Below are 23,548 nucleotides of genomic sequence, written 5' to 3' on the forward strand. Positions count from 1 at the left end.
TTATGGAGTTCGAAATGAGTAAAGCTAGTAGATTTGAGCAAGGATTAAGATATGGAACTTGATTTTGATTGTCTTCTCATATTTTTAATGATTATAAAGATGTGTTAGAACGAGCTTTGAAAGTGAAATTCAAGATAAAAAAATCAAAACAGGAGAAGAGTAACAAAAAGAGATCGAGACCAACAAAAAATTTAAATGATTAACAGAAAAATTCTACTAATATTACAGAGAATAATAAAGAAGCTATGATTTGTAAATATTGTGATAAAAATCATTATAGACATTGTCTTAAAAAGCTAGAAGCATGCTTTTCATGCGGCAGAATAGGACATATGGCACGAGATTGTCCTATTAAGAAAAAAGATAGTTTAAAGACTTCCAAGCTAGCAGATCAGAAATAACAAGAAAATGTACGGATGTTTGCTTTGACCCAATAAAGTGTCAGTGCAAGCAATCAAGTAGTTATAGGTATCATTCTAGTCACCCCATAGATGCTCATATGCTATTTGATTATAAATTTTTTTATTCCTTTACATCTTTCAATAATAACTATATAGGATTGAATAAGCCATTATATGTTATATCTTCTCTTAGAAAATTATTTTCATCAATATCTTGTTAAAAAAAATTTACCTCATTTTAGATGAGGAGTTAGGATTGATGGAACCTGATCTAAGAGTATAGTAAAGATAATATGAAGATTAAGATCCCTATTAGTAAAAGAGTGAGGATATACCAAGTTTCGATGATGAATTTTTTTTTAAGAGGGGTAGAATATGATAATTCGAATCTCAAAGTAGCCAAAGAGACAAAAAAAAAAGCAAACGTTGAAGACTCCCATTGGGAGTCTTCTTCTGTGCGACCTCATCGAAAAGGAAGTCGAATCCGAAAAGAATTCGACCTTCCCTCCATCCTATAAAATCTCCTCTCCTCTCCTCTAAGGCTGGCTACGATGAACACGATGATTTTTCTCTCTCTTTTCTCCGTTGAAGCCGCGGCCTCTCGTTATTGTGTTCGTCGGAAAATAGAGGCCGAAGACGCCATCGGAGCTCAGGTAAGGCTCCAACCTCTCTTCCTCTCTCTCTTTCTTTTTCTCCTCTGGCCCCAAACCTCACTGCCGACCGTTGACGTTGCTAAAAATCAAGAAGAAAAGGATGCCTTATTTTTCAAATAATTTTTTTCATAATTTCTCATTGGCCGAACCTCGCCACCGGCCATCTCTAGCTTCACCACCATCGGTCACCATTGTCGGACCACCGACCATGCCGCCATGCCTCGCCAGACCACACGCAAACCTCCCTCAGGTCCTCTCCTATTCAGCCAAAGAAGAGAAAAGAAAGAAGAAAGGAAGAAGAGAAGAAAAAGAAAAAGAAGAAAAAAGAAAAAGAGAGAGAGAGGATTTTCTCTCTCTCTCTCTTAAAGTCCCTCTAAGATTCTCTATCTTTCTCTCTAAAATTTTTCTCTCCTCTTTTCTCTCTCTAAGAAAGATCTACAGATATTGTATCAGACCATCTTTCCTCTTTTAGGAACCCATATTGACCTTAGTGTGATGACTTCTAATCGATTTAGTATTCGGATGGTCTATCGAACTGGTCATCCAATCAACTATTTTTTTTATTATTTAATTTTATTGAATATATAAAATAAAAAATTAATCATGATTTAATATTTTAAATAGGATTATCTGATTCATTGAAGGAAGACTAAAGATCTAGAACGATCGAGGAAGTGGATCTTACGTTCTTTATTTATTTTTATATGATCACGTTTTCATGCAAAGAATTATTGATGATGAAATCATATTTTTTTTATAAAATAAGAATCAGTATATGAGATATTAAAAAAAGTATATTCTATTATGAATATTGATTTTATAAATATATTTTAATAAAAATAGAATATTTATGAAGTATGAATTTTATTGATTTTCATCTATGTATATGTATGTTTTAAGAAAAAAAGATATAAAGATTTTAAAAGTTCTCAAATAGCTATGAACGAATCCCTATGGGAAGGTCGACATCCGAACTAGTATCCATAAAACACAAGCCCTGCCAGCGGATATAAAGTTGGCATATGAAACATAAACTTATCGATTAAGAACATTGGCCTGTCATGGGTATAAAGTGACCATATCAAGAATATCTGTGAGTAAGATTTAGAAATATGATATTGACACATACAAAAATGATTTACGAAACATGTTTATGAATATTTATGATTTATGCATGCATAATTGGTTTATGACTTATTTTATTATATGTTCTATGAAATACTTTAAATTTTTATTATCTGCATTATCATGAGAAACTTATGCTGGATCCGATAAAGAAGCAAAAGTTCTACTTACCGAGCTAGTATAGCTCATATTCTTTTTATTTTTTTTTTTATAAAGAAATAAAGTTAGGACCGACGAAGGATTCCGGCTTGGGGATTTACATAGCAAGCTTGAAAATTTTATAGCTGAAGTTTAGTTATTTGATGATCATAAACTTGTAGTAAATAATTATAAATTTTGAGATATAAGTTTTGTATTTAATTTTAGATTTAGATGCTCTGAATCAATTTTGGTTTAATTAAAAATTTTAATTGAATCTTTTTATTTCTTTTATTTATGATACATTTATTTTTATAATTAAGAAAATAAACGTAGCTTCGTGTTATTGAGGGCTGCATCTTTCATATCATGATCATATTATATTCCGAATTTGGGGCATGACATTATTCAATCACATTTAATATATCTCAAAGGTTATATATACTAGTGTATAGACTCCATACAAGAAAAATAATATTAGCTCATATAAAATTATGCTAATAAAAAAATGATACAAAATTATCTAACAAAGAAAAATGTTATGGAATCACATCAATAAAAAAATATTATGAATTGTATATGATCCCTAAAATCCTGTAATCATCTAGAATTATATAATCATCTAAATCGTGCTAACATTTCCTCTCAAACTCAATGGGGTACTATAGTGCCAGCTTGAGTTTGAAATTTAGATCATGAATATACTCAAAAGCTAGCATGATAAATTGACATATTTGCTAGCATGGCTGATTTAGATGATATAATTGTGAGAAGACACAGAAGGTGGTGGTCGCAGTAAGAGTGCTTAAAGAGAGGGCAGCCAAAGGTTGATGATTGTTTCTGACAAAAATATGATAGGAAAAAAGGTTAGTACTTAAAGAGAAGAAAACTGAATATCGATGATCCTCATCGATAAAAACATCCGATAAGAGAAGGTCGATGCTCAAAGTGAAGATAGCCAAAGGCCAATGATCCTCGCATATAAAGATATCATAGCAGAGAAAGCCAATGCTCCAAGAAAAAGCAGTCGAAGGTCGATAATGGAGAAAAATTTGCTGAGCGATGATAAGGAGAGATGATCGAGGATCTGAAGTTGAGGAGAAAGCAGTGCGAACTATTGTGAATTCATTTAAAACTAAAAATAAAAGATTTTTGGATATTGATCTATTAAAAAATAGATGAGTGCAAATCGACTGAAAATAGAGGATCTGCGGAAAGCAAAGATTGATAGATCGGCAATAGCGGCTATAAAAAAGTCGAAAGAGATGATGGTGGCATATCAAGTGATCGAGGCTCTACTATGTTAAAATATTTGTAGAAGCAGAGAAAAATTGAGAGAGAAAAGATACTTATTATCTCAATTTCAATTGCATTCTGTACATCAAAATATTTGTAAAAGCAGAGAAAAATTGAGACAGAAAAGATACTTATTATCTCAATTTCAATTGCATTTTGTACATCTCAAGGGTTATATTTACTAATGTATAAATTCAATATAAGAAAATAAATATTAGCTGATATAGAATCACGCTCATAAAGAAAAATAATATAGATGTTAACAAAGAAAAATATTATGAAATTACATCAACAAAGAATAATATTATGGATTATGTATGATTCCTAAAATAATGTGATCATGTAGAACCATATGATCACCCAAATTATGCTAACACTTGCAGAGAAAAAATCTCAATTTACTATAGCTAGATTAGCAATGAGCAAACAGAATCACAATGTAGACCAAAACTCCACAACTAGATGCTATAAAAGTATGATCAACAATCACAATCCATGGGCTTCAAAATTTCAACACGAGATTTTCCTAATAGATGTATGAAGTCATATCCATTATTAAAATTCGAAGGGAAAAAAAAATGCTAGTCTTCAAACTAGAAAAAATTTTGAGGAAGTGTTTGGTTGGGAGGAGTGGGGGTGTGGAATCGAAATCAGAATGGGTGACTCCTATTTCAACCATTTGGTTGGAGGAGTCCCATTCTGATTCTGGTTTTAAATGAAATGAGAATGACTCAATCTATATAGAACTTAATCCTATGCTTCTCTATGGCTTCAAATTTCTATTCTAATTCTAATTTCGATTTCGATTCCGATCACGAATCAAATTCTTCGGAAGATTTGTCATTTCGATTTTGATTACGATTTCGATTCCAAAGTCATTTCAATTTTTATTTCTATTTTAATTTCGGTTGTGAACCAAATATCCCTCGAATGTAGTAGAATTGGTCTCAAAAGTTGGCAACAAAACGGGCGGTGGCAGTCCCATCAGTCTTCCTCCTCAACCTCATTCGGTCTGCAACGTTGAAGTATCGGAGCTCCCAAACACTGCAGCCTTTGTTCGAAGGAATCACGCGCAAGGAGTCCCCCACATTGTGTTTCTTCAAATATTTTTTAGTTAGATACTTTAAATACCTAAGCAACACAAGATGAGAAAAAAAGATAATTAAATTCGATGAAGATAAAGCATAGAAAAGAAAAGATGGATTATAAATGTGATAAGAAAACGTCTTTCTTGCATTAGTTGTCAAACATTGGTTGTACTTGTATAAATGGTGTAATTCCACTCTTTGGTGGTGCCCACAAGAAATTCACAAAATAAAAATAATTTTATTAAATCAAAGAAAGTGACATGCTATTGTTTCAATTCTTTGTCCTCCAGTTACTTGAGAGCCTCATCAAGTATGTGTCACTTTATCAAGTATTTGGTGGACCAGGGTGAGAAAATATTCATCGCAACGGTGATATCACGTCAAATTGATTATAACCCAATGAAAATATCTGCATGTCATTGGGTATCGTATATTTCATCAATTTTTATAAATAGTGCTCTACACTAGCCATCGATTCTCGATTTTTGATTGGATTACGATAAGTGTGACGTAGTATCACCGTTGCAATTAATATCTTCCCGCACCGAACGACCTTAATTTATCCAATGTGAAGGGTAACCTGGACTAAGTAATCAGATGGACCGGTTCCATCTTGACCTTTCGATATTTCGGACTTAGAAAAAAAATAATAAATAAATATAATATAATATAATAAAAAAAAAAGAGCAGATTTTCTGTTTCTAAACCAATATCAAAGGCCAGCAGGTACGTGCCAATAGGCGACTTGGACCACCTCACCCTCAGGCAAATAGCTGAGAGAAGGCTAAACCCAGCAACCGACCAAATCCAATCCATTAAGGCCATTGTATGGGCACAAGCAAATAGCCCATCCTGTTGCAACAACGCATAGGGAAGCAAACAAGATGGCACATTCAGCAAGCTTCGATCAAGATCTATAAGTCCTCCAGTACTAGCTCAACACATCATAGCGGGTGCAGAGGGTGTACAGATTTCCTCTCTCTGTTACCAAAAACAAGAACAGATAAATACAGATGGAAGCCACAGATGGCCCAAAAATAAAAAAGATAAGCCCTGGACCTGGAAAGACTGGGTATGAAGGTTTACCAAAAAAAGACTGGGTATGAAGCAAATGAGACAGATCCTTCTCTCTTTATCACCATTTATATATGATCTTTTTTTTTTTTTTTTAGCTGAAAATATACAGTTGTGAGTTAGTAAATGGTTCGAGCATGATGATTCAATAAATTATTTTGAAGAAAAGGGGCTACGTGCACATTGTCTGCACCATCCACCATCAGAAAGTTCCGTACATGGTGGCAGCTGCAGTTTTTTTTTTTTTTTTTCTGGTATCCTTTCTTTTTTTTTTTTTTGAGGGGGTGGGTGGGGGAAGTGACCATGGCAGCTCAGTTTACTAGTTCTTATGCAAAGAAGGCAAATTCAAATCAAAGTTCTTTCAAGGATCTGGTTCATTTTTTAACTTTTTTTTCCCATAGAAAAGTTTGAAAATTAAAGTAGTAGGCTTTTTTTCTGTACCAAAAAAAAGAAAAAGAAAAAAGAGTACTACCCTTTTCAGGTCTTGGGTTACAAGAATCAGGCGGTTAATGTAGTAATCCTTGTTCTTGCTTATTCTACTCTTGTGTGTCATCTTGAACCGGACCTGGTTACACTGCCTCTTGTGACCCAAAAAGAAGAATATAAGGCCAATGCTAGTCCACAGCACTCTCTAAAACACTACGGCGGGGATAATACTTCTAACCAACATTTACCATACTGATTATATCAATACCAAACCATTACACAATCTCATACCACAGTATACTTGGTACATCTTACCATCTTGCACCACGTCGCATGCCAATATTAATATAATAGAATGGCACCAATGCATACTGAGACAACAAATGCTGTTCTTGACTACTAAGAGTGTTTTGATTAGATTGAGAAAAATAATCAATGATAGCCATTTAGCTAAGAAACTAGCTTTGTTCATCTTTTTAAATCATTGATTGTTTTTTTCAATCTAATAAAACTTGCTTGGTGGATCTAAAATTACAAGTTTGGCTCTTGCTACATACTGCCAACCAAGAAACAATCAATTCGAGGAAAACGTGACAAAACGATCTATCCAATTAGATAGGTTGGAGGGAACATATGCATTGAAGCTTCTACTAAATCTTAAGTGAAGACCACTCCCATGGCAAGACAATGTTTGAGGTGTACGTCGAAATCAAGATAGCTGTATTAAGATAATAAATTCGAAGCGTACGTATCAATCAATAGAAATCTAAAATATGATGACAAAATAGCGTATTATAAATATTCAATCAATTGATTTAAATCACATGTGACTATTTCAACACTGATTTGCTTTTGGAATCCATCAGATGCTTCAAATGTGCAGATTACTAATATATCAATCTCAACAGCTAAAGGAAATAAGTTTCTTAATTCACCACTTAGAAAGCCTTAGATTGTGATCTCAAACATTTGTAACAAGTAAGTACACTCTTTACATTTACACTCAATCATTAATTATAATTTTCGGAATCTCCGTCTAACTATATAAAACATCTATTAAAAAGGAACACCACCGTTCACATATAAAGAATTCACAAAAATCTTCCAACCTCCACCAAACTATCTATAAAAAAATAGATATAAATAAGAACACTACCCTTCATATATATACATATAAATATATAATTCACAAAAAAAGGAGCCTCTTAGAAAGAAAGTATTGGAGCCCATACCGCCTTATTGATTGTATATGGAGCAAAATAAAGTAATGAATTTTTAAATGCAAGAAATCACTTGACTAAATGGATAAATATGTGAGAACCAATCTTCTAGGGAGTTGGGGCCATGAAAAGTCTCTGGATTGGGGTGGAAGCGAAGGTTGCTGACCTCCTCGTGTGGACGTACGCCCGGCACGTGTATCATCATCCGTCTTTTTCTCCTCCTTCCCTTTCCCCTCCTCCCCCTCCTTAAGACCCCTCCCCTCCCCTCTCCACGCTCTCCATGTCCTTGGGGTGGCTGAGCTTTCTCATGGAGGTGGAGTATCAAGAGGTTAGCCCAGCCTTAATGCATGCAAACTCCCTGTCATTCTCAATATTTTTCCTCTGTTTTTATGGGGATATTGGTTACATGCTAAAGTTTCAATCTTTTATGTTGTGCTTGTTGTTGTTTATTTGTTGTGGGGATGATAGGAGTTTATTAGGAATTCAAGAGGGGTGCAGCTCTTTACTTGCAGATGGTTGCCATCTTCTTCATCACCAAAAGCCCTTGTCTTCCTTTGCCATGGTAATTATGTTCACCACACCATCACAACATCGTATGTTAAAACAAAGCTACTCTTTTTCAATCATTTCCCCCAATTTTTCTTATCTTTTCCTTTGTTTAATGCTTTCCTTCTTTTGATGGAAATGCAGGGTATGGCATGGAGTGCAGTGAATTCATGAAAGGTAACAACTGTTCAAGCTACATAAAATTGCGATTTTCTTTTTGTTCCTCCTTCAAATGCTTATCGTTCCAGACTTTGTGGTTTGAATCACCAACATACAACAATCCCAAAGGTCAAAAAAATAATAGATGGAGTGGAGGATTCTATCTCCATTTCCCTACTCTCTACCCACCTCCACCTACCACTAGTGCATGGCGCTGTCAAAGAAATTTCTGAAGCCAACTTTGGAAACCGTGAGCCGCATCAAATGAGACCAAAGCCACGTTCCCCTTTCACTGAGGCTCTTTATTTCACCAGGACTACGTTTCTAGAGAAACAGTAGTAATGAGATGTGCAGGGATTACATGTTTCCTGTCATAACTCATAAAAGAGGATGGTGGCTTCTGAGAAGATCAAAATTCAGAAGACAGAAAATCTATGATCAACAACATGAGAACCCAATGGTATTTGGTAGCCGTCACCTTCTTCAATTTTCTTTTTTTTTTTTTTCTTTTTCAAGGGGAAGGATTTTAGGATGCAATTTGTACCTTAAAGAATTAACCAAGTTAGGAAAAGCTTTAAGAAAATATATAACCATAGTATATTTGGATGACATTGGATGCTGATCTATAATATCTGTAGGACATCCAATTTATCAATAAATATATTTGAGCTATACATATTCATATATGAGGCACCTGAAGCTCAACCTATTTAGGTGATTTATGATATCCTACAAGTCATAGGATTTTAAGATCCTAGGCTTCTTTTATCCTTTTGCTACTTCTCTCATCTCTTCTCCTGACTGAATAAAAATCTCTGTAAGAATGTCATATTCAGATACTGAAACACTCTTTTGACATCTATTTTGGAATGTACTTCTTTTGTATAAAGTCCCTATCAATGATGCAACCTTAAATCTGTAATTCAACATGGTGTGGATAAGCCATCTCATATGTTATCTATGAGTCAGTCTATAATTTCATGATACAGGGTAAAAACAATGCTAAGAAATCCTACCATCATGGTTCAAAGCCTTGTAATTTTTTGTTTTCTTTAATCATTCCACTTAAATCACCGGCCACCAGTATTCCAGCTATACCCATTAATTTAAGGAAGGTAAGTGGTCAGATTGTGGGACCTGCTTTAGGACCTATTCCTATGGCTTATTTAGTTCTTAGCAGGTCACTAAATAGGAACGTAAATAAGAGACAAGCATGGCAATCTTAGCGACCATCCGATATCCAACCCGAGCCAATTGAATGTGGCAGATTTATCTAATCCAATTAAAATTTAGAATGGATATGGGTTTTAAATAAAATATTCAAAATAAATTCAGATTGGATTAAAATAATGATATGCTCCGATACCAATTCGATATACTCTCAAGTTAAATCTCAACTTCGAAGTTATAATTATTTTATAATATTTACATGATGAGTTTCTTAGTTGATCTAATTTGATCTCTTTTATCTATCTGATTCGAGATGGATATGGGACGGATATGGATATAAGATTATTGGTATTGGCTGATTCGATCTATATCCAACCCATCTCTATAAGAGAAAATTCAAACATTAAATCATGTTTAGCTTGTGAAGAAGAAAAATTTAAAATCTGTTTTGTTGTTCCCTTCTATTTTTTTTTTTACTTTATCTTATTTTTTCATGGCTTAGAAATCAAAAGTTTATTAGAATGGTTGCAATTGATGTTTGGTTATAAAGATCATTTGATTTTTTACGGGCAGGCAGATACTTGTTATTTCAGAAGCTAAATACGTGAGTTAATCGTCTTTCACGTGGATGATATAGTAGCTATTTATAATGGTACAATAGTTGGAAGTTATTTGTATGTATACATATAAGATTGTGCATATATTATAGGCTTTTTTTTAATCTTTATAAATATTTAGGCCTTCATCTCTTTGTCATAAAATTGAGAGAAAATTGCATCACGAGGTTTTATTTGGCGACCAAACGACAAACCCATTCCCACCCTTCACCTCCTGCTGTTATCCAATTCGATATACGACGTAACGGCCTTGGAACCCCGTCAACCACGCAACCCAAATCCCCTCTCGTACTTTTCCTGGAGGAACGACAGTCCAATAGCGACGGTGCCGCCATACCTAACGGGGCTGGGTCCCTCCCAGTAATTGGCGGTACGGGACACCGCAGGGATTGTATGATGCCGCTCGAGATAGGATGATGGAACCTCTGATGGAGATCTGACGACGTGAATTGTTTGGTGTGTGCAGGGTTGGGACGGGGCTCGCGGGCGCGGGATACGCGGTGTACGGCATGGATTACGAGGGACACGGGAAGTCGGACGGGAGGCGCTGCTACATCAGGAAGTTCGGCAATGTGGTCGCCGACTGCGATCGCTTCTTCAAGTCCATTTGCGGTAATTTTTCTTCGTCCCCTCCATCGCATATGGTATCTTGAAATGCTTTACACTGTAGGTTGCATGTAACATTGCACAGGTTTAAGCCATCAACCAATTATTTGATTTGAGTCTCAGTCATGAATGACATAAGATGTTATTATATTTTTTTCTAAATATATAAATCCTATATTTTTTCTTCGATGGCTCTTTCCTTTTCACAATGCTCTATAACCACTCTATTTGGTAGTTAAAATATTAAAAAATAATTTATAATTTTAATTTTATATAAAAAATGAGAAATTATATATCCTGCATTAAATGTGTTATATTAGCAATACATCATAGGAACAATTTGAACCAAGATGAGAGAGTGACAATTGAATGCATGATGAATGAGACCTACAAGAATGAAAAATCTATTAGCATGATACACTGCTGATATAATGCATCTGATGTATAATGTAAATTTTTTGTAAAAAAAAATATATGAACAAATAAATTAGCATGAATAAAAAAGTAGATTTAAAATAAATATGCATGACTTGTTGAAAATGTAAATCCATTATTGATATAGCATTGGAACTAATAAATTTTTAGACCTCCATCAACACATTCTATGAAGATCATTTAACTTCGACAATCTTTAGCACAATTCCTCTGCAAAGCAAGGGACGAGATTTCAAAGTAGAGCTGACAAAAAGGTAAATCCAAAACAGCTGCCATCTTTAGTAAATTTCCAAGTACCCAAACGTTATGTTTACTAGTGAATAGCTACTCTACCTAAGATGGTCTCATTTCTTGTATCAACTCTCTTCTTTTTCCCTTCCCTTCTCATGTTAATTATCCTTGCCCATGGATACAACTACCATTGGTACAACGGGAAGTAAGTGGCCAATTCTCTGCCTCCGCTTGAACCATGAGGGCATCTCCAATATAACAATCATCCCATGTTGTCATCCTTGCTTATTGCACAATGAAGAGGTCTCTTATTGAGCAAAGTTGTCAGGAGGTTTGGTGGGAGTAGGAATGGCAACGGATAGAGTAGCCACATCCCAAACCATTTAACATTCTATCATCCAATCTATCCCAAATCCAATTAAAAATTTATCCAAAAATCTTAAATCCATCCTACCAAAAAATGACCCAAACTCATCCACTCAATCTTTATTCAAATTGAATTATTCAGGTGGGGTTGGGTACTCAACCTGAAATTACAAAAAAAAAAAAAAAAGAGAGAACTTTAATGTTTTTTAATTTTAAATTTCAAACCTATTCTAAACCTTATAAGGTTTTGTTAAACAGGTTTTACTAAAATTTGGGATGGATCAGATGTCCCAAAATACCTGCTCAACTGCCATCTCTAGGTGGGAGGAGAAAGTAGAAATTATGCTAATGATTATTGTAATGTGGACATGCTTTCATAATTTTTTGCACTAATTCCCTTAATAGCTCAGATATACATCAAAGCCACAAGTGGTTTATAATTGATTTTACACTATATATATTATATGAGTTTCAATTTGAAATTTCATGTTTGGAATGAAACATCAGTTTTTGTACTGCATTCCTTTATGACTTTTCACAACTACAATGAGAGCTCTGCATTGTCCTACATGGTAGAATTTTCACAGCATGTAAAGCTAATATCTACACAAGACTTTAACATTTAATCTTGAAATTGTACATTGTTGCCTCTAACATCAAAACCAGACATTGTACTCCAAACATATATCCTATATCCAACTAGCAGAAATAAACAAACAAATCTCCTTACACTATAGTGCATATCATGTGTTTTGGCAATATAAAGGAAATATTCCAACCTTGCATAGGTACTCATAACACTTCTTAATTACTCCAATATTCATTAAATTTGTGCTGTAATAACAATACTGAAGGAGTAAAAAGCTTGATACATGCACACCTAAACCCAATACCAAGCTAGCAAAAGGTCACACCTAAACCATCTACCATGGTTGCATCTAATTAAACCTTGCTTTTCATGAATATAGTTTTAGAATTACATTTTTCTTCTGGTTCTTTGAATGTGTTCTCGTACTAATCATCATGACCATGATGACCATTGCTATCCTTTGTGCAGTGAAGGAGGACTACATAAATAAGAGCCGGTTCCTCTACGGGGAGTCGATGGGAGGCGCCGTGGCTCTCCTGCTTCACAAAAGGGATCCCACATTCTGGGATGGTGCAGTCCTCGTAGCGCCGATGTGCAAGGTAAGCCCACCGACGGTTCTGGGATCACCTCTTGTACCTACCACAATTTACCAACCGTGCCACCCTGCTGGCTTAAATTTCTAGTTGGGTGGTGAGCAGATCTCGGAGGAAATGAAGCCGAGTCCCCTGGTGGTGAACATCCTAACCCAGGTAGAGGATATCATACCCACCTGGAAGATAGTTCCCACCAAGCAAATCGTGGACACCGCCTTCAGAGACCCCGTCAAACGCGAAGAGGTTGGTATATGGTGACGCCATACGATACGCCCATAGGATAAGTTTGGTGCCCAAACTCTCCTAATCCTAATTATAGAGGTAATTAATTCAGTTATTTTATGTGCTATCTGGTTGTTTTCTGATCCAAGGGCGTGCTGCAGATCCGGCACAACAAGCTGATATACCAGGACAAGCCCCGGCTCAAGACAGCGTTGGAGTTGCTTAGGACCAGCATGGAACTTGAGGACAGCTTGTCCAAGGTATGTTATCCTGAGAGGCCTATTTTGGGCCACATCAAAAGGTGGAAGAATATGTTATACATATATATATATATATATAATAAATAAAATATAAATAATATATATATAATAATATATATATATATATATATATATATAAAGTAAACTATTTATATAATTTTTGTGTGAATACATCCAGAAGCATCAAACTCAACATAGGATGAGATTTATATTGAACTTTAGTAGTCTGAGAAGATGCAAGTTGGACTACAAATTCAATTCTTGCATGATTTTCTTGCAGTAATAAAAAATTTACTGTGTATAAGGATAGATTGAAGGAACGACGAATGAAAGAAAAATAGATGGATTAAAATTCATTATCTTATGTGTTTGGTGAAATATAAAAGATGGATGAAAATGATTTCATTCTCTCTTGATATAAGAAAAATAAGATGAAAGATGGATGATACTTGCATAATATTTTATTAAATTATCCTTTAATAAAAATATTATTATTATTAATTTATAATACTTATTTATACTAAAAAAAAGTAAACAATGTATAAACTTATAATCTTTATAATCTATACTTAGATAAATATTTAATTTAATACATGATTTTATAAATTAATTATGAATAAATTAATTATATAAATAATTAATTAATTTATAATAATTTAGTTTAATACTTAATTAATATTATACAAATAGTTAATTAAAAAATAGTATATATAAATAAAGAAATAGAAGATAATCTAATTATTTAATTATAATTATAAAAATTATATTCTAAATTAAGATAATGACTAATAAAATTTAATAGTATATTAATATATATAAAAATATATATAAATAATATAATGAAAATTGAGGAAGTATTATATTATTGTTAAAAAAATTAATGAGAGATAATTTTGTCAATACACAAGTTCATCCTTCAATGCTCCATCCATCCTTCTTTCATCCTCCTAATTTGAGAGGATACAAAATGATGGACCAAGGTGGATGGATAATTCTTGCTTTTTTGTCTATTCTTTTTGTAACTTTTAGAAGTAAACAATGAATAGAGGCTATCCATCCTTCCAATCCCTTTCATCCATCTTTTCATGACCCCAACCAAATACAGAGTTAGTATGTATTTGGTTGGGCTTGATGGTGGTTAGTTTTTTTGGCATTTTCAACCTACCTAGGAATGGAAAACCCCAGATAATTTAATTTTACAAAACTTATGGAACAGTTAATTTAATTATAAACTAGCATTTTTTTAACCCTAAAAAATATTGGTAGGTTTAAATATCTGACACTCGGAATCTCAGATATGGCAAGGATAGGCCTTCTTCCATCCAACCCTATCATCGTTACCAATTGGGCCTTACGGAATAACTCCGAACTCGGTTAAGATGAAATGGACTCGTCGGGAATAAATCATCTTTTTCTCGATACATTTCACCTCTGAACTAAAAAATGTTGGCATAAGGGCATGCACCTGGAACGAGTATGGTAACAACATGCCCTACTTGCATTTATTCCAATCCTATCCCTTTTTACCAACTGTGCCTTAATGAATAACTCTCATAATGTTATTAATAAAATGAATCTATTATTTTTCTCCAAAAAGGATGTATCATAATGTTTCCCGGTTCATTTTGTTTCTGAATTGAAAAATCTCAGTACAACAGCATGTACCCCAGCATGTACATAGAATGAGCATATGAGGATAGGCTTACTTGCAGCTATCCCAACCAGTCCTCTTTGCCAATGTGCCTGAGGAATAAAATCATATTTTTCTTGATTTATTCAATTTCTGAATTGAAACATATTGGTGAAGGATACGTTACGGTGTATCAGAATTAGCACTAAACTGCGTTTCATGTGTTATGTAATATATAGGGGTTTTAGTATTATTTTTCCCTTAGCATTATTTTTCAACTTTTTTGCTCACTTATCCTGTTAAATTAAAAGATTATGCTATGTGTACCCAAGTTGAGCGCAAACCAGGTTCAGGAATCAGGACCCACACTTAGCAGGTTAGTGGTTTGATAAAATTAAAATGGGTAAGGGGCTATTTGGATATTCCTATAGGACAAAAAGTTCCTGTAGGAATACCCTGCACGAGTTGGATCGTTGGCCCACTCAGTCCGTCATCTTGTAAAGGGCCATCAATTTCTCAGTCTAAATTCCAGCATGTGGAATTTTTTTCTCTTTGCCGCAAGGTTTGGGCTAGGAGGGGGTTGTTAGATTGATGAGAAATTCTTTGTGCAGCCGCGTGCAGTGCAGAACGTGTGCATCACGTACGGTGATTTGCTCACATACGAAGTCGGACAGCAGCATCAAAAATTTTTTTTTTTTTTTTTAACTCCATATATGAGCCAATCACCATGTGGAGCGCACGTGTTCATGCACGCATGCGGTGCACAAAGAATTTCTCTAGATTAATACGCGCCATACTCAAATGGACATGTTGGTCTACATATCCAGCAGCAAATTTAGCCTAAATCCTACAAGATAACCCACAAGCCCTGGTACTCATTTTATCCCTGCCGATTTCTGCAAAATTTGGCCAGGCTGCATGCTGAGCATGCATTATGATACACCAAGCATTATTCAAATTAAAATTATATATATACACACAATCAATTAAAATTCTATATACATATATAGATATAGATATCCCTTGGGCCTGTGGGTTATCAAGAAGAAAAATGATTCATAGAGATTTTTATTTCTCTTCCAGTTTCCACATAATTTGAGCAGGTTGATATAGATCGCTACAGATCATGCTTAAATAGGCTTTCCAATCCATGAATTCAATAAAAATTCAGCTCAAATCCTGCAGGCTTTCATAAATCGGCACTAATAAGGAAAAAAATAAGGATATTTTTTTTTAAAATTTCATAAACAAAGATTTTTGTTTTTTACAAATGAAATAGTAGGTGTAGAGTAACAGTTATATGGAACCGGAAATTTTTATCTCAACCTAAATTTCATTTATCCTATTTATCTCATGAACACCATGCCAATTGAGTATAAGTATTTCCTAAAAAACAAAGGGGTAAATAAATAAGTAAATGGATGCTGTAAAATGCAAAACGTGAACTGCTCATGATCTAATGACAAGAAAATTTGCAGGTGAGTCTTCCCTTCTTGGTGCTTCATGGGGAGGCGGACACGGTGACCGACCCAGAGGTGAGCCGAGCGCTTTACGAGCGGGCCAGCAGCGTCGACAAGACCATCACGCTCTACGCCGGGATGTGGCATGGCCTCACTTCCGGGGAGCCCGACGATAACGTGGAGAAAGTCTTCTCGGACGTCATCACTTGGCTCGACCACCGAGCCCATGAAAGGCCCGGGAGGTCGCCCTCCATCAGGAACATCACCTGCGTCGACGCCAGCCCGTCGCCCAAGGTCAAGAGGTGGCCTAGTGGTGCCACCGCCGAGCGGCGGCCTAGTGGGGGATTTTGCTTTGGGTGGAAAGGGCGGACGGAGCCCCACTCGGCTCTGTAAGGAGATATCCACTAGCTGTCAAAACATTTCAACAAACACTTGGGAACATGGAAAAAGGGAAGTTGGAAAGGGTGGGTTGGGAATCAAAAGAAAAAATAAAAAAAATGTGACAGGTGACCTGGGACTCATAGTAATAAAAGCAGAAAGGGTTTCATAGATCAAAGCCCAGCTGCTGTAATTGATGCTTTCCTTCGAGCTCTAACGGGAACAACCATGCAAGTTTGCATGCAACTAAGGCTCAAAAAGACAAGCGAAGTTACCATGACGTAGTTAAAAATTTGAAGCTTCTGATGATTGAATAATGCCAAAATGGAAATGTCATCATGATTTAATGCTCTCCTGACAGCCATTGGTTTGAACAAAACTTGCATGGAAAAGGTGGTGGCAGGTAGCATTGCTTCGATGGCTCATGTCACATCGACTCTTTGGGATGCTTCAAGATTTTAAAGTAAAAGTCTTCTCTTCATCCGGTTACTGATTGCACTCCCGCACAAACTGATTGTGCAATTGCTGTTAGGTGGTTCCACAGTTACTGCCCATCAAGATCATCCACAGAGGGAGAAATGGGGTCTTCCCCTACGGCTTTATTCCTTGGGCTTCTGATTTTGAGTTTTGGATGGTTTTCTCCAATAATTTCAGCTTTGGTAATTATATTGCAGGCGAATCTCCGTCTCTTCCTTAAAAAAGATCATCCATGGAAGATGGTGAAGCAATGGAGCAATAATTGGTTAGAGAAAGTTGGTTCCAATGCTAGCTAGAGATAGCTGAAACATAGGTTGCCATGCTTATTTTTGACAATTATTAGTCAAATGCTGGATTTGGTGTACCTGTTCCCTCTCATCAGAAATTTATCCTATTGAAGCATGAGGATGATGAGGTGTCCAAGATCTATGCTAAATAAAACGCCAAAGGCGGGTGGAACAGTACTCCCACCAGTGGTGCTGTCTCTTTACCTTACAAAAGACCAAACTTTAAAGTAGAGAACTTTTTTTCCCTATTAATGCATAGAATTAGAATCCACCCTACATATTTTAAATCAAGGACATACCCAACGTGATTGAGCTTTGCTGTTAGACAAGTCTGAAGATCTCGTCTTTACAGGTAGGCTTAGAGAAAAGCTTATGTCCAAACAACAATCAAGTGGCATGCCACCAAAGAGAGATGAAAAATTCCGTGAAAGAAACAAAACATCTATATTTATAACGCAATAACAAGTAACTAGGAATACCTGCTTCAACATTCAAAGAGAAAAATTACTTAAAAATGGGAGAGAAGAATATGCTAATGAAAGGTTCTGAAACTACTATTCTGCAGTTGGCTCTCCTCAACCTGCAGCGGTAGTAGATAAAAGGGCTAAAAATAGAGGAACAATAAGCCAGGTCATCAAGAATATAAATGTAAATGGAACTGATCTCTCTCCTATTCTTTCTTGGAGTGTATCATGGATCAGATCCTCAATTGACTAATGAAATGGAGAGAGAAGATTCTCAAGCAGTGCCGGTTCCAGTGGTGGTGGCATCAGAGCCCGTGTGGTCGCCAAAGATTCGCTTGCGGAAGTCAGAGACCATGAGAGGAAGGCCCTGGCGGAGGGCGATCTTAGGCTCCCAGCCAAGCTGTTCCTTCGCCCTGTTGATGTCAGGCTTGCGCTTGTGGGGGTCATCCTCGGTGTTGGGCCGGAACTCGATCCGGGCATTGGGGTCAATTGTCTCTTGCACCACCTTGGCGAGCTCGAGCATTGTGAATTCACCAGGATTCCCAAGGTTGAAAGGCCCAACGTGCTCCCCTTCCATCAACCTCATCAACCCCTCGACCTGTTACAAGCGCTCATAATCAAATTCTCTGCGGCTAATTTATCTGCGAGCTCCATCATCATATATGCCTCTTCTCATGCAATGTATTACAATAGTAGAAGTTTATTGATGATGTCTCTTTGTGACATACTCAGCTCCCCTTTCACTAACTTCTTTTATAAATCAAGGTATCAAGAAAAAAGATTAGTAGGCGAGGTAGCATGATCAGCTGAGCAAGCTGTTTACAAGCGGCCATTATGCAGCTGAGATTAAGTTTGTTGAGGATGTTTTCGAACAAAAAACAAGACTAGATACCAAAATGTGAATTTGAATTAAGAGACTAACGAAGGGTCTAGCTGGCAAGGTATTGGTGGAATAGGAAGGACCAATTAGCCTAAATTTCAAGCCTAAAAACAAGGTTGTGCTCGGGTATAACCCTTTTGGGCTGGGACCTGCTCTGGAAAAATCAATTCCCAACATGAAACCTGGACCGGTGTTAGCCTTGTGCTTGGTATGCTTATATTAGCTTTGAGCCTTTAACTATAGCAGTCTAAAACCAAAGAGTTTGTTAAGCAAATAAGAAAAATAAAAACAAAACAAAACAAAAGAACGAAGATTTCAAATTGAGCCAAAAACCAAGCATGGGCAAATCCTAGTCCATTGGCATCCAATTAGTCATGTTTTGATTGAATCAACTTGAATTAAATAAATAACTAATGCATACCATATATCATTTTAGTTTTATTTAACGAATAAAAATACTAGATTAATAATATATAGCAGTGCAAATCCTGGCCTCAAACTCTCACAATCTCACCATCAACCAGTCATTCGTCAACAGGTCAAATTTTTGCTCTAAATTAATCTAATTGAGACAAAAATTGACCAAGTTTGCCTGCAGTGATTCTCACCAAAAGAGAGTGGAGCTATAAAAAAAAGAAAAAAAAAATAAAGAGTTTTATATACACCTAAATATGCGGTAATTTTCCCACATATTAAACCTCTAAAGAAAAAAACAAAGAAGAAAACCTACCAGATCTGAGACGTACTGGAAACTTCTGGTTTGCTTCCCATCCCCGTATACCGTCATTGGCTCCTTCCTCAGCGCCTGAAATCATTACGCCCAACAACCCAATTTTTTTAGCAAGATAATTAAACTCTAAAGTATCTTAAAATTACTAAACTAATAAACACATATTATATTTTATTATATTAAAACAAAGCCAAAAATGTGCCGAGAATAAAGGAGGCTGACCTGGGCCACGAAGTTGCTGACGACTCGGCCATCGTCGATGCACATGCGAGGCCCGTATGTGTTAAAGATCCGAGCAATCCTCACCTGTATCCCAATAATAATAATAATAATAATAAAAGATTATACTCAAAATAATAATTAATTAATCAAATTTACCTTATAAGAAGCTAATTAAGCAATTAAATGGCTATAATTAATTAATAATTAGAGAAGAGGAGGGGGGGTTGCCCACCTCAACTTGGGCACCGCGATGGTAGTCCATGGTCAAAGTCTCGGCCGTACGCTTGCCCTCGTCGTAGCAGCTCCGAACACCTGCGAGCCCCACCCCAAACACGTGTCAGAAGAGGGAGACAGGAAACGTGGACCACACACATGTTGTGTTCCTCAGCTAGGAAGCCCGATCCCTCAAACTGGCCCACCTGCACACTTCCTCCCCCGAAACCCGCCAAAAGGGCCAATTCTACCTTTATTTCTCAATAAACATTTTTGTTTAAAATTTTAAATAACAAATATGCTCTACACGTTTACTATTTAATAAAAATATTGCAAAATCACTTTTAAATTTATACTTTTAGTAGAAAAAAGAGGAAAAAAAACAACAATTTTGAACCTTTGAATGCGTTGGATTCCATTCGGCATTGTTAGTAAACAAAATTTAATCTTTCATCCCCTCACAGAAATATCACCACATACCAACAAAGGTAGAGAAAGAGAGAGAGAGAGAGAGAGAGAGAGATACCAATGGGATTGACATTGCCCCAATAGGTCTCAACCTGGGGGTGTTGGAGAGGGTCGCCATAGACTTCGCTGGTGCTGGTGAGAAGGAAACGGGCGCCGACCCTCTTGGCGAGGCCGAGCATGTTGAGAGTTCCGACTACGTTGGTCTTGTGCCAAGAGCCCAAAAATGGATGAATTAAGGCTAACAGGGAAGATGATAAAGCTAAAAGTTTTCACAACCATACATAAGTTCCCACTAAATTGGAAACAGAAATAGGTGCCCCAAAAGAGAAAAATCTAAGCAAGATATTGACCACCAACGAAACAAATGAAAGTATCTACTAGAAAAGAAATAAAAAAAAAGGAGACAAAAGGAAAGCCCACCAGTTCTATACCAAAAAAAATCAATTTTGTTCTACAAGGAAAGCCTCCTCCATAACAACAACACAAGGAGTCATAAAAGAGACTATAATTTGCATAATTCTTTTTTCTTTTGGGGTGAAAGAAGATGCTTTGTTCGAGGAGGGAGTAATTCGTAAAATTAAGAAATTTTGAAGGGAAAAATTGAAATTTATGAAAACAGAAGATAAAGGAAATAACAGAAAGAGAGCTTTAATCACTAAAGATTACAAAATTGGGAGAAAGAATCGGAACAATTCGTAAAACATATAATTTTGTAGGAAAAAATGTAGCTTTATGGAAAAATCTCGAAGAATCTAGAGAAGAAACACATTAATGGGAATAATTCTGAGCAATGCGTAAAATTTTTAATTTTTGTAAGAAAAAGATGGCAGATTTATTAGAAAAATCCATAGAAAAATTGAAAGAAAGTGGAGATTTTTATCAAAAAAAAAACACAAAATTGGGAAAAATTCCGAGCTAAAAGATAGATCATTACCGTAAAAACCCAATCCAATCTATCGAAAACAACGAAATTTGAATAGAGGAAGAACAGAAATCATGGATCGACAAGGATATGATAGTCTTGACGGGATTGAACTTGTAGTGGACGGGAGAAGCCGGGCAGGCGAGGTGGTAGATCTGGTCGACCTCGAGGAGGAGCGGCTCCACGACATCATGGCGGATGAGCTCGAAGTTAGGGTTTCCGAAGTGGTGCATCACATTCTCCTTCCTCCCGGTGAAGAAGTTATCCACCACGATTACGCTGTCCCCGCGAGCAATCAGACGGTCCACGAGATGACTCCCGACGAATCCCGCACCGCCGGTCACCACGATCCTCAGACCCTTCCGCTTCAGCCCCAGCGGCACCTTCCCCCCGACAAATCCTCTCGCCGGGAGCGCCGTCCGGTGCTGTAGTGCCCTCCGCCGCCGACGGCGGCGGTGGAGCGACGGGCAAGGTCGACCATGAGGTGGGCTCCGATGGCGGATCCCGCGGCCGGTGAAGCCCGGGGTAGAAGGAAGACGACGAGGGTGGCTAGGGCCATTCCGACGAGCACAAAGAGGAGCCTTTGCTCGCGGAGGAGGTAGCGGAGTGGCCTCGAGATCCACCACCACTGCTTCAGGGGCTTCGGCGAGTACCCGCCGGCGCCCTCCTGGGGCTGGTGATCATGGCCTCGATAGATAAGCTCCGAGCCCATCTCGGCGGTCGCGGCGGAAGAGGACGAGAGACTAAAACGTAAAGGGAAGATATTTCGAGGGGGGTATCCGCAAAGGATCTCCGCTCCCTTTTGCCCCTTTGCTGTTGGAAAGAAGGGGAGGAGGGCACCTTTTTGTAGACAAGACCCGACCCAGGGATCTAATTGTAAATACGCCCGCGCTCGCTGTCCGGCGCGTGGATGGTGCCGCTCTCACACTCGCGCTCCCTCTGGTATTTATTTATTAAAGGGTGGTGTTCTGATATCCCGCAGGAATAAAATAGTTTAACCCATCCTCCGTCCGTCCAGAGCGTCCGATCAATTCGTCTACGCTTGAATGTAGACGCGCCCAAGTGCATCTCAGAATCTCCCAGATCTAAAACAAACCCTCCCCTTGCTCTAAATATCGAAAATACCCACAGTTGGGCATCCTTTCGAATCTGTTATTTTGGACAAGTCTGTGAGCTTTATGGGAATTTAGTTATACGGACTTTAGTTATGCTTCTAATGACAATTAAATAGTGACTCGCGGTCCGGGATTTCGCCGTGAGCACCGGGAGAATAAGGCGATGATGGGGACTGTGGACCACCCTTTCGGAAATTCTAATGACCAAATTGTCCTCGTGTCGGCTATCACGTTCCATCGTACCCTAAATTAATTATTATAAAGGTTAGTTATGGAGATTAATATCTTTTGGCACTAATATTATAATCATACTACTAAGATTGTATAAATGGTGAAGGTGATAGCCAAATTATACGTTATATTTTAATGGCCAGATTCTTCTTTAATTGGTGGGGCCTACGTGGTTGGTCTGGAATTTTGTTTGACTTGGGGTGTCCAACCTATTTGATTTTAGATCCAACAGCTGTGATCCAGTGGGTCCTTGTGGGTTGGTGAGTGCATCTGTGGGTGTGGGACCGGTGCACGGCTGTGACCGTGTTCCTCTGATTAGAATTATAAAGTTTGGAGTGCCGATTTATTTTGGCAGTTATTTAGTTTAGACTTGGTATAGGGTGGTAGGTTGGAAGCGTGTAGTTTTGGTAGGGAAAGTCTTGGGCCGGCGTTTTTGAGCCATTTAGGGGGGAAGAGTTGGCCATGAGAATGGCATGACTTTTTTTGAGTCTATAGTTAGGCAACTCAAGGGAAGCACAAGGTACGTATCGGTGCACGTATTCTCCATTGGACCTTGGCTTCCTTGGTGACGGACTTGACTTTAAAAGCCATGGAGAGAGAGGGGAAAAAAAAAAAAAAAAGCCATGGAATGGATGACCAGCTCATAAAAAGGTGGCAACAAGATATGCTGAGATCTAGTGATATATGCTAAATACATCCTTTGGTTTTGCATGCCATGGGGACGGCACATGTAGTGCCTTTGTGTGGGGCTCGAATTGTATCTTTCACGTGACAAGATAACTGATCTTTTTTTATGATGTCAATCATTGAATCACATAATGCACAACTTATAAAGTATGATGTTAGCTTCATGATC

At 37.0% G+C, this 23,548-nt stretch overlaps 2 protein-coding genes across 3 annotated transcripts; one reads left to right on the plus strand and one right to left on the minus strand.

The window, feature by feature from the left end:
- Positions 1-7,590: 7,590 nt before the first annotated feature.
- Positions 7,591-17,729, plus strand: LOC105045187 (caffeoylshikimate esterase). 2 transcript variants are annotated; one of them, XM_073257766.1, is made up of 8 exons: positions 7,591-7,749; positions 7,890-7,983; positions 8,112-8,143; positions 10,378-10,525; positions 12,609-12,739; positions 12,839-12,976; positions 13,117-13,215; positions 16,324-17,729. In XM_073257766.1, exons 1-8 carry the CDS (start codon positions 7,702-7,704, stop codon positions 16,696-16,698), a joined length of 1,065 nt encoding a protein of 354 aa, XP_073113867.1. In that variant the 5' UTR covers positions 7,591-7,701; the 3' UTR covers positions 16,699-17,729. The 2 variants fall into 2 exon arrangements, with proteins under 2 accessions (XP_073113867.1, XP_073113866.1); XM_073257765.1 differs by lacking the exons at positions 7,591-7,749; positions 7,890-7,983; positions 8,112-8,143 and having other exon boundaries at positions 10,361-10,525; positions 13,105-13,215.
- Positions 17,730-17,867: 138 nt separating this feature from the next.
- LOC105045186 (UDP-glucuronic acid decarboxylase 2) lies at positions 17,868-22,268 on the minus strand. Its single transcript, XM_073257764.1, is given in 7 exon segments — positions 17,868-18,509; positions 19,522-19,596; positions 19,744-19,827; positions 19,976-20,055; positions 20,483-20,629; positions 21,438-21,773; positions 21,776-22,268. Coding segments are annotated over 7 exon segments (1,329 nt in total). The 5' UTR covers positions 22,059-22,268; the 3' UTR covers positions 17,868-18,185.
- Positions 22,269-23,548: the final 1,280 nt, after the last annotated feature.

Source organism: Elaeis guineensis, chromosome 5, assembly GCF_000442705.2.
Source record: "Elaeis guineensis isolate ETL-2024a chromosome 5, EG11, whole genome shotgun sequence".
NCBI lineage: Eukaryota > Viridiplantae > Streptophyta > Magnoliopsida > Arecales > Arecaceae > Elaeis > Elaeis guineensis.